Source organism: Ictidomys tridecemlineatus, chromosome 1, assembly GCF_052094955.1.
Source record: "Ictidomys tridecemlineatus isolate mIctTri1 chromosome 1, mIctTri1.hap1, whole genome shotgun sequence".
NCBI classification, from domain to species: Eukaryota; Metazoa; Chordata; class Mammalia; order Rodentia; family Sciuridae; genus Ictidomys; species Ictidomys tridecemlineatus.
In genome coordinates this window covers 102,872,117-102,884,721 of record NC_135477.1, presented here as the reverse complement: position 1 = coordinate 102,884,721, position 12,605 = coordinate 102,872,117, and the positions used below count along the sequence as shown (strand labels likewise).

The following is a 12,605-nucleotide window of genomic DNA, read 5'->3' as shown; positions in this document are numbered from 1 at the left end:
ATTTTTATGCAGAGCAGTAATCTGAACAAATTGGCTGCTGACAGCTGTGGTAAATTGCCAAGAATGGGAGCTGTCAGAGAACAAGTTATTTTTATGAATGTACAGAGTATGTAAATCCCATGTCATGCAATTTTATTTAGTTAAGAGTTATTTGCAACCCAACACAGAAGATATACAACATTATTTATTAGTGTGGAAATACATGTTTATCTTTACAGTGGCATTGACTTGGGGTACATATATTTTTTAAGTTCGTGGATTGCTACTGACTCTATTTGTTGTGTTGTTATCAGGGACGAAGCTTTGGTGCTGCCCAATGCAACAAAGTGTTAACAAATGTAAACTTGAGTATAGAACTTAATTCCAACAAATTTTTATTAAATAATATATAAGAAAAACTTACTCTAAATTGGCAAGTTATGGGTGACAAACAAATGCTTTCCAATTCTACAGCCATAAAAATAAATCTGTGGCTCTGTATATAAAGCTGAGGTGAAGAGAATGTGGATGTATAGGTGTACTTGAATGTGTTTTCAGGTTTAGTGTGGGAAGCTGAGGAAAATAGCCTTTGATTTTGAATCTTAAACAAACTAGTGCTTTTTTAAGGTTGAAGGTCATTGCATTTGTGCATTTGACGGTCTAGAGATTCTGATTTTGAACATTTCTTTTTTGTGACACCAAAACTACTGTGATCTTTTACTTCCTACATAAATAAGAACAAGACAACTAATAAAAAAAAGAACAAGAATGATTCTGCTTCATTATTAATTTGAAAGCACAAAGACAACTAGTCAGAAAATTCTAAAATAAAGGAGTCTTTGTTTATGAAATCATTATATTCTACATTTTTCTTATGTGGGTTTGAGTGGACAGTTCATTAGGGAGATAAACAACATTTAAGTAAAGAAAGACTAGAGAGTGTCATTGATTTTTGTTTTGGTTTTTCATGAACTCAACCTACACTGGATATATTTTAATCCCTTTTTTCATGAGTTACTATTTTTCTTCTGAAGGTTTTCTTATAAAATTTGTATTCATCACAATATTTCTGTAATAATGGACAAAGTTTCCAAGATAATTTCTGTGCACCAGAAATTATTAACTGCTTTACCTTCAAGTCAATGAATAGGGAATTTTACAAGTCTGCAGAGCATGTTCTGATAAAGCAGTCTCCCAAAAGACAATTGAAAAGTGGCAACTTCTGACAACAAAAAGGTACTAACAGCATTTATCATTTTGTAATGTCAGAGATGGTGTAAAACTTCTGCATAATCATGAACTTGAAAACACTTTAACAGTTATGTGGTGAATTATTTAAAATGCAAATATTCCAAGGAGGTTAATGTGTAATACTAATCTATAAGATTCTATATTATATTATGTATTCTTTGTTATCCAGTGTAAAGTAGTTCACATATACTAAGAAATTTCAATAAGCTTCATGAAATTTATTGTTAAATTTGGTTAAAAATTATGTAAAATATTCTGTTTTTTTAAAATCCACTCCCCTGAAGAAAATCTATGGAGGCTTATCTTTCTATTCTGAAGATTTCATTTTAAACATCTTGCTAATTATAATGGCTTCAAATGACCATTAGTGAGTACTTTAAGACATATAATACACTCAGAATTTCATTGTCAAGAGCATAGGTATTAATTTCTATTGCAAATATTCTCCTTGATAATTTTAGATTGTTTAAGCTGAGGTCTTGCTAGATCTGATTGTGCCACCAGTGTTTTGTGAATCCTAATGTGGCTAACAGGAGCTCGAGTAGGAGTGGAAGTGTTAGCTTTGCAGATTCTTGTTTATCATTGCTGTTCACTTGTGCATGTTCAATTAGCATTATCTTCAATCCACAGTTCTTTTGCTGGGATCTTTTAAAGCCAATTGTCCATTTTACAAGGATTAGTTTAGTTAGAACCAGATTATATAATCCGTAAATCCACTTAACAGGGCATGTGTGAATTGCAATTCAGTGAACGGAAGTGAGCACAGAAGGGTGCCTCTGTCAACTCCTTGGTGTCCTGCAGCTCCTACTCCTCCCTTGAAATATTGTAGGCCAGGGTGACACCTTCCAAATAGGGCCACCTATATTAATGCATAAGTTAACTCTCTATGAAGCTTGAAATCTGTCTTATTTCTAAATGAAAAATAATTCCAAAGAGTTCCAAAATTTACTTCCTGCACCCCTGAGGATTCATTCCTATATACCCAGGGTGCTCATCAAGGGACTGCTGTATCTGGAAAAAAATGTTGGTCACTGGTTTAGTGATGGCAGAAGGAAAGGCAAGGGAAAAGATAAGGAGATGAGAACTCAGATTTTTCTCCTTCAACTCTTAAAGGGGAAAATGTCAAAGATTACTAATATTCCTTTCATGTAGTTAAATAATCCAAATGTATGTAGGCTTTATTTTTTCTTTCTTTTCTTTTTTTTTTTATTATGCTTTTCTTAAATACAAAGAAGTTTGAGTTTAGATATGGAAGTCAGGAAACACGGTTTAACCTCTTGACATTGCTGTTTCTCTCAGCCCTAATTTCCTCATTTCTAGAACGAGGCAAAGTAGCTTTAAAATCTTTTTCAGTGTTGTTGCTACTTTCTTGATTATTCTATTGTTGAGTTGAATGGTTAATTGAAGAGTTTGTTTTGGTATACATAGTTTAAAGTTTGTCATATAAAACTAAGGCAAGTATAATAATATACCAGATAGTATATTGAGATCGCACTTTAAACTTTCAAAGACATTTTCATCTATTATTCTTGTGTTCTTATACCTTTATGTAAAGAAAAGGGAGTTTTTAAAATCTTCAGTTTGGTAAATGATGAAACCTATTACACAAAGAATATAAATAACTAGCTTAATATCGCAATACAAATGAATAATCAAGTTTCATTAAATTTCAGTATTCTGAAGCCAAATAGCTTTCTTCAAAAAACACACAGTCTGTGGTAGTCCTGAAAATAATGTTGTGAAAGACTAAAGGGCTAGAAGGGGACAAATTCTCAAAATCCAACAGAGGACCAGATAGCTAGGTATTTATTAAAATGTTAGTAATTGAATTAATGAATGAGTAGAATGAGTATTAGAAAGAAATCAGGTCATTTTCTAGGGAAATGATAGAGAAGTGGTAGAACAAGCACTGTATGCACTATGCCTGCCCTGCCGCTGTCAAACACTGTCACCGTGGGTAAATATTTTTGGCCTCTCTGAACCTCTATTCATCCATAAGTACTTTTTTAATATACAAGGCACCAATTTTATTTCAGGTCCTGTGCTAGATGCTGAGAATAAGACATTTTTTCTTGCCCTTAAAGTGTTTTAGATAAACAACTGAATTTTGTTTTAATGAGAATTGGTAAAAATTAGTCAAGCAAAGACAGGAAGATGCATCATCTCAGGCAGAAGGGTGCCTCATGGAAACACAAAGAAACAGTGAGCCCTGGCACGAAATGTGAGAATTATAAGCCATCTGGAATGACAAGTCATATAGATGCATGCACAAATGATACACAATTGATGGTGGTTTGTGGAGGGCACTATTGACTTCCAAGGATATTTCATATAGGGTAGGAGGCCAGGGGAGGGATGTGGTCAGGTTGGGTCTTAAACATCCATAACTGAGAGGGGTGAACTCTGTCAATGACTTTTACCAAACAGAGCTTAAAGAAATGATTAGGTGGCAGTGCTCAGTGAGAGATAAAGATTCCCAGTCAGGGAAGACTAGGAAGCAACACACAATAATATGTTACTAGGCTAGTCACTGTTTCCTGTATTTCAGAGACACAGCTTGTTGCTTAACATTATACACCTGGCCATGTATGGTCCAGGTAATATAGAATCATGTTTTGGAACAGTTCATGAGAAGAAAGATGGCATGGAAGTTACCTTTCCATCTTCTATTCCATTGATCTAAGTTCGCCCCACAAAGAGACATTGTTCTCATCCAGCTTCATTGACAGTTGATCTGGGAGCCAGATCTCATTTACACAGTGTGGTTTTTGCATCAAAAAGTACAGAAGTGGCTTTGGAAAACAGAAACTTCTTGCATGTGGCTGCTAGGCCTGGAGCACAGTAGTATCCTAAAGGAGGGCCCTGCCCACTTTGGGCAAGAGAAAGAATAACCACCTATACTAGAAAACTAATGAGAATCCAAGCATAGGCAATTGGTCATGGTGGTGGATGACCAATTGATGATGGTACATCATCTGGATGACCACTTAGTATTTCCATAGCCAAACTATAGTGAATCTTTGGAGAGATAGCCAAAGGAGCAGCTGAGGCAAAGCAAGCAGCTGAGAGCCCAGGACACATGGCTTCTGAAGAACCTAGAGAGTTGCCTAAGATGTTAGGTATATTTTCAAATCACACATGTGGAACTTCCAATATAAAACAGGTAGATGGAAGGGGACTTGCTCTTTGAATCAAAGAGGAGAATCTACAGCCAGTTGTTTCACACTTTCACTAAGATATGGTATACTTCTAAGATCACCATGGAAGAATGGTGCTTCTTGTAATGCAATTTGAAATTAAATTAGATCAGGTTACTTCTTGCACCAACATTCAGATGTTTTTCAGTAATACATTTGAAGAATAGGCAATACATTGCCTATAAGATAAACTTGTTCTCTTAGTTATTTGATTTGTGAAATTTCAGAGAAGGAAGATGTAGCAAGTGTAAACATAGAGTTATAAAAAAAATTGTGGGATTTTTTGAAAATTTTAAAGTTCATCTATTCAATTAACTCATAATTGCAGATGATAAAAGTGAAATGCAAGAGGATAAGTTAGTTGTCTTTTAAAAGGTCATACAACTAATTAGTGGGAAATGGAGGGCTAGAAACAAGGGATTTTGTTCTGGGCTCTATTCTCTGAAGGTATTTTTCGAGTTCATGAAATTACATCATTGCTTTTTCAATTTTGCATTTTCATTTTAATAACAATATAAAGCCATTAGTATGTGCCTCTACTGCATCATCTGGATGGCCACTTAGTATTTCTATAGCCAAACTACAGTGAATCTTCCCTTCTGCAGGACGTAATATCACAGGTGAGCCAAATACTGAAGACTGCCCCACAAAGATTACTGCCACGCCCATCCACAGGGCAATAGATTGTGTCACAAGGGTTGCATCTTTGTACATATTTATTCCAAAGCTACAAGAGGATGGCAAATTCTTTGTCTCTGCCCAGTTCCAGCAATAATTTGATTTTCTATTCATCAGTGAAGCTGCAATATGGACTTTATCCTTGAGTTATTTTGCCTAATTATAAGTGACGCTTTATTTAAAATGGCTTCTCATTCCTAAACAAATTTTAGACAAATAGCAGGTTTGAATAACCTCAACTACCACAAAGAAACTTGAAGTAATTTCATATTCTCTTTTCTCTTGGTGTAAATAGTACTCTCCACATTAGAATTATTAAAGTCAGAATTGTGTGACACTAAAGGTAGGACAGGACTTGAAAGGAAACCTTTCTGAGAGTATACTCAATATTGAAATTTTATTTGCTATGGAAAAGCATAATATTCCCTATAAATTTATATCATTAATTTAAATTTTATTAGTTTCTTAGTTTTAAAACTTTAATGTGCAAAATTTTCATAATAATCTTATAAAAGTTTAACTTATAGCCTTCTTCCCTAATTTATATATATATGCATATATGTAAATTAGAATAAAATATATATTTAATTCATATATATAAATTAAAATAAAACAACATAATTTTATATACTTGGAAATTAAGATAATTTTTTCTATTTAAAAACAAATAAAGGTATTACCAACTCTAAGAACCACTGCTACCAGCACACATTTCTCTTGGGATGCACAGTGGCTTAAGACTAGATCTTGGATTCCAGAGTTATAGGTTCTGGTTCTGTTGACATTCTGTTGGTTCTATTGTGGATCTCTATTAATCCCTTTTAACCTCTCTAGCCCTCAGTTTTCCTCATTGACAAACTAAAGAGCACAGGGATCACAAATCCTTATGTCTGTTGGAACCAGGTAGAGTAATTTAGTGAATAGCCAGCTGTAACTAACAGGAAGTACTGAGGACAGTATCTAATTCAGAGGGCATTTGCCCTGTATTTAAAATTACTGTGTTAGATTCAGAACTTTATTTAGTGCACAACCAGGAAAAACAACCCATTTATACATCAGATTCCAGTTTCCAGTTTGCAATTCCTGAAGCAAGTAATCTTACAACACCTTCCCCAGCTCTAGAGCATTGTGTGTAATGAGTCTGATGTAAATGAAGCATAAGCCCACATCTGCACAACCAGTGCAAAGTGGCAGGCACGGAAGGAAATTCTCCAGAAGTCTTCCAGACGTTTATAAGAGCAAGGCAGTGGCATGTAAGAGTAAGTAAAGAAGGAACATGGAAAATGAATACATGATCAATGTGAGTGAAAAAAGAAAAGAAAAAACAAAGCCCAGGGAAGACCCTTCTGGGTACCAACTGTATCCACAAGTGAAGAGTACTGTCTGCATTACAATTCCAGTTTGATTCTCTGATCCAAGCCAGAGATTCACTGCCATTCAACCAATTACAGGCCACATGCATTGTGCGCAGTGTTGGAAAAAACTCTTAAAAACCATATTCATGTCTTTCCTTTTTATTAGAGAATACTTTACAGTGGTTACTTTTCATTATATTTTTTACCCTCAATTTGTTGTTCTTGATAAGAACTTATTCTAATTTGAATAAAAATATTAGATAAGACATTTGATGTATTTTTATCATTCTTGAAATTTGAAGAGGCAGCACAGAGTATTTTGAAATGAATGTTGTGTTAGAAGAAACAAAGAGGTTTTCTATGTAAATGCTAGTTTTAAGAAGGTGTTTTTCAGATTTCACAAAACTCTGTAGGGGGCCGCCCTGAACAGAAGCTAAGCACATGCCTTTAAGTCTGGAGTAAAGAGGTACTGGACTGGCACTGCACCCTCTGCAATCCATGTGGACTTGCCCCTGCTCAGTAAGGAAGGTGCAGCTCTGGGTGTGGGCATTACCCAATGAGATGAGATGTCAGTCAGTCTGCTGACCATAAGACATCACAAAGCTAGACTCAACCCCCTGAAACTTGATCCCTTGCCTCATTTAGGGTGGAACTTTCTGGAGTGTGTTCCCCTCAATAAAAGGGCTTCAGAATGTGCTTCTCCCTCTTTTGTCGTCCTTCGATTGCCTCCCTTGTGGATGCTGGAGCAGAGGAGCTGTCGCTGAGCCCAGAGAAAAAGGGTATTCTGTCTGTGTGATTATTTCACACCTAATTTACCTGGAGTGACCCTGAATGATTTATTCCCATGTTCTGGCATCTAAACTTCTTGCTTTCTTCATACAGTGAGCATTTAGCACACACAGACTTCCTAGCATTGAGTAGGGCCTTACTGTTGGTTTTCATTTCTTATAGTTATGTTGCTCTCTTTCCGATTGTGTCTAGGCACAGCCATCCTTCAAATTAAGTGATATGCAAAAATTAATGTCTGATTTGGGGTCCGTTTCTAAAATCACTCATATTAAGCAGATGTTTAAACCCCATTAGAAGTTTTGAGGATCAGTTTCTCGACATTTAATTTAAAAGTAGAACAATAATGAACAAAGAGAGTGAGGAATGAAAAAGGAATAAGAGCCAGCCACAGTGGCATGTGCCAGTAATCCCAGTGGCTTGGGAGGCTGAGGCAGGAGGATGGCGAGTTCAGAGCCAGCCTCAGTAAAAAGCTAAGCACTAAGCAATTCAGTGAGACCCTGTCTTTAAATCGCTAAGCAATTCAGTGAGACCCTGTCTTTAAATAAAGTACAGCATAGGTATAGAGATGTGGCTCAGTGGTCGAGGACCCCTGAGTTCAATCCCTGGTACCAAAAAACAAACAAACAAACAAAAAAACAAAGAATAAGAATTTCATGTGGCCCTGATTGCTGACCACTGTGTTTATAACACTTGAAGCGTGTTTGTTCTTATCATTGGCTATATCCAGTTTTAAATGCCATTTATTCATGACTGCCACATTTTTCTCAGGTTATTAGAACTTATAGTCACCATATTATCTGTTTCTTCCAAATCAAGTGACATTTTTATGAAAAGGGTTTGCAGGGTGTTCAGCTCTGAGAGTGGCAAATAAAGCATGAGATGCCAAGTTATAGAACCCCGTGAGGTCCTAACACTTGGGGTAGAGTGTTTCAGGGGATTCGGGCACTTTTATTTAGACTTATGGAGTGTACTATGAGTAAATTGGCCTGGGTTTCAAAATGTAACACTTATGGCACCACTGTAGTACGTTTATTATTCACTACGTAGTAACATTTATGAATGAGAGGGAAAATGCACCTTGTTTTGAAAGTGACACAAAACTCAGACTTGTGCTTCCCTAGACCCTTTATGTCAGTCCTTCTGGAAGCAAAGCCCCTTCAACCCAGTTCCTAGGTCACCTAGGGATGGGAAGTCCTCACCATTTCTGAACAGGGTTGCAATGGATAATAATCCAATTTCAGAAAACTACTTTTCTGGGTGTCTTATAGGAAGTGAGCAATTATAGACCCTAAGATAACCAGGATCTGAATTTTTGAAGAATGTCAGCTAACATGAAAAATGTTTTCTTTCAGTGGGCCAGATAATATTTCTATTGATTCACTTTTCACATACCTCTGAGCAGCCCTCACTTCTGCTGTTTGATGTGGCAAAAAAGCCACTTGCTGATTCAAAACATTTGTTTCTAGGTGCCAGGTCGACCTGTCGTCCCTCAGTAGGGAACAGACACACAAGTTGGAGTTGCAACTGGAAGAGGGTGAGGGACACCTGGTGCTGCTCGTCACTCTGACAGCCTCTGCCACAGTCAGTATCTCTGACCTCTCCGTCAACTCCCTGGAGGACCAGAAAGAGCGGGAGGAGATATTAAAGAGATATGTACGTATGTAACTCTCCTCCTTCTGGAGTCACATGTGACCAGATGAGGTTGTAAACAATGTACCCTGAGTGGTAGATGTATTTCTGATAAGTTGTCTTATGGAAGGTTCAGCAGAAGCAAAACACTGGACACATACAAATGCCACACAGACTTTGCAGGAGCACTTGCTTTACCCACTCATGTCTTTTACCCACCCATGTCTAGACCCTCAGTCTTCTCCAGAATCAACTCCAGAGCAAGTTCTGGATTCTGCTCAGTGATTTTATCATGCAGAGAATCTTATTATAAAGTCAAGTTTACACAAACATTACTTTTAAATTAACTCATTGACTCTGTAGAGTTGCAATTATGATTTCCTTGTTTTTCTGAGTTTGAAAATGGGGTTAATGGCACTTGCGTTAATTAGAAGCTTGGTAAACTAGAGAGTATTCACAGAAGTGATTTTTATTTTCAATGCCTTAGAAAAGCCTCACTTCTTTCCTTTAATTTTTTAAAATTAAATGCAATTAAAAGGGAGCTTCCTTCCCTTTGATCAAATATGGAGTGAGAAGGTAGAATAGTGAGCCACCAAAATAACTACGCTCCACAAACCTTACCAAACCCAAACATTTGCAACCAAATCTTTATTTCCCAGCAACCTCCCACAGTGCATTTCCCACTGTGTAGTTTTATTGAATCAACAGAGAGGGGAGCTCTTACTCCACCATTCTTTCTCAATGGAAGCTTGGAAAAGTAAATGCCTCAGTACCCATGAAGCTGAGGAGAAAAGCTTCCACTTAAAATTACAAAGCTTGTATTGTACAATGCTGCCAGGTGTTTAGAAGTCTCCTCTAGACACTCAGCCATGAAACCAAGCTCTGACTAACAAAGAATGCCTTTAAAAAAATATTCCTATTTGCTGACTGACATCCTTTCAATAACCGAATTTAATAAAGATGTACCTTATCAGGCTGTGCAGATAACATGAAGTGCTGGTACTAATGCTCTACAATATTCTTCAAACAGATTAGCAGGATGTGCGCTTCAGCAAATTTATTCTGGCTATCTCCACTGAATCAGCTGTCTGCTAATGCTTGTTCAACTCATCCACCAATGGTGTTATCATAAATAGTTTAATAGAGGTGACTTAGCAAGGCTAAATAGTATATATTTTTAAGCCACCTAAAAGCTTAAGGTATTATGTGGCATCTTCTAATCTATAATTGCAATTATGAAAATTATTTCACTATTGGTATGTACCAAAACATATTGTTACCAAAAGTGAACTCTATGAGTTAAAACTATTATACAGAAATTAATTGGTATATTAATGTAAAAATTCTTCTAGGTATTATAATACTGTAGTTAATGGATTACAATGTTATTATCCTATATATGGAGGTGATACTTCTGTTCAGGTAATTAGAAGTAATCCATCTATTATTGATCTAATTTTTCTTTGCTGCATGGACTTCCTTTCATTCAGAACTTGAGTATTTGTTGCCCATCTTCTTTCAACCCCTACTTATTTCAGTAAATTTTAAAATATTATTTGGATGTTCCAGTGAGTTTTCAGCTTATATTCTGCTGAATATATTAAAAAGTGAACCATATTTTAATGTACTTTTTTATAGCCTTGAACTTCAGGCACAGGCCTATACCTCCCTCTAGAGACTTACTTGCTAAGAAACTATACTATCAGTATAGCACATGTGTTATAATTGCTCATAGCCATACAGGGACAAAGAGCTATATTTTAGGGCTGTGGTGTGTTTCTTTTTTATTATATGTATTTTGAAATGAATAGATGCTGTATCATGTCTAAAATATCCCTTGTTTTGGAGAAACATATAAAGGATGTTACATGTTGGAGAATTATTTATGTTTTCTTGTAAGGACATGTATGTTTTTAAAAGTTAAGGTTAAACTTAAGTATTTGATTTAGCATTGGTTGTGTGCAGAAAAGTAAATGAACTTCCCTGACTCTCATACGAAACAGCCCTTGAAAAATCTTTCCTTTGCTGTTGTTTAGCTATTCATTGCTAAACATTGAAGTCTCACAAATTAAACAGACATTCCTATGTGAGCCATTATTTGATCACCCCATTCTGAAAAGATGGCTAATTCCATTTTTCTTTTTTTTTTTCTTCTTTTGTGGGGGAGGAAGGGAGGGAAGGTCAATAGGGGGCGGGTAGTAATGGGTAGTAGACCAAGAGCGATTGTATGACCTTCTCAGAACGGGTATGCTGAACCCTTGCTCCCCCTTGTCACAGTTTAAAAACCAGAGGAGCTAGTTTAGAGAAGAAGTTGTTAGCATTCCATTTTTATTATGACATTTCACAGTCATCTGATTTAATGTCCCTTGACCGGATTGTCCACCGTGAGACGATGGGCTTGAAATGTTATTTAGAGCATTGATAAAAGGTGAGCGGTTCTAAGATGACAGCGAGTCATAAGGCTGGTGGTGTGACATTAATTTTCTCCATAACAGAGATGGAATAAGACGTCACGGTGACAAGCTGTCAATCAGCTCTGGCCCCTCAGAGCATCTCGATGCCATAGGCTGGGGTATTGCCTCTCCCGTAATAGAGCTGAACTGAGATGCTCTCCCTGACAGCTGCTGCAGCCATAGAGAAAATATATTATACAGCCTTTCATTAAAAAAATAAAGAGGACTCCTCTCCAGAGCATTTCAATCTTTTCCCATCTATTGAGGGCTGAAAGGATTCACAGCAAATCATAGATTCCTCTGCTATGGAAATTTCTGGCTTCAGAAGCCATCTAGGTTTTGAGGCCTCCTAAAATAACTATAAATAACAAGACAGAAATATCTCTTGATGAAGTATTACTTAAAGTTATATTTTTAAACTGATGTATTTGCTTTTTTGAGTTCTTATTATAATAATATCTGTGCATCAGTGGCCTAAAACAGTTGAAATTTGCAATAAATTACTGGGCGTCAGCTGACTTGGAAAAATGAAACCATCAAACAATAATTACCCCTCCAAATGGGTAGCAGAACATCAGAGCTGAAGAAGCATCAGAAGACAGGGTGTCTGTGGAATGAGATTACCAGAATGAAATGGTTCTCAGACATGGGGACTGATGATATTTGTTTTAGTCATGATGAAACTTGGTTAAAATTGCTTCTGAAAAATTATAAGTACTGGAACCTTTTGATAAAACTATCAAACCATCATTAGGGTAGGGGATTTGTCTGGTTTATTGCATTAGTTAACTTCTCAGATAAAAAGCTTCCCAAACTTGATTGTTACTGTAGGAGCACAATGTGCCTACAAACCTTGGAATTACAATACTGCTGTCTAAAACCCCCACTGTTAAAACCCTTAATTTATGAGAATTTAAATGGAAAGAGAAGTACCTTTTTACTAAACTGTGTCATCTGGGTATTTTAAACAGATTTTTGGTGATAAACAACTGTTTAAAGACAATAAAAGATTAAGAGTTAATCCTTGTGCTAACATCGTTTTAAAAAAGTTAGGCTATGAGATTACAGATAGATCTGTATTTCCTCCTCTCAGGGTACCAAGGGCATATCTTTAGTGTAAACAATGACTAGTCATAGGGGACTGATAAAGTTCATATCACAGGAAGCTTTGGGCTTGTCAGTACTCTCACATTGGTAATACAATAATGGGGATGCTTTTTACTCTAGCAACATTTTAATAGATAACTTTATTATACAAAAGTGTGTTATGCTCC

The 12,605-nt window shown here is 36.3% G+C and overlaps 1 protein-coding gene across 9 annotated transcripts in view; it reads left to right on the top strand.

Moving 5' to 3' along the window:
* The window catches only part of Mctp1 (multiple C2 and transmembrane domain containing 1), a 504,787-nt gene that overhangs the window by 320,569 nt on the left and 171,613 nt on the right, over window positions 1-12,605 (top strand). For all 9 annotated transcript variants that reach the window (XR_013437193.1, XM_078044996.1, XM_005326157.4 and 6 more), the window contains one exon: window positions 8,716-8,902. Coding sequence is in view for 8 of the 9 variants with exons in the window: in XM_078044996.1 (XP_077901122.1) it covers window positions 8,716-8,902 (187 nt within the window). In the remaining variant the exon portion in view is untranslated. The remainder of the gene's footprint in view (window positions 1-8,715; window positions 8,903-12,605) is intronic.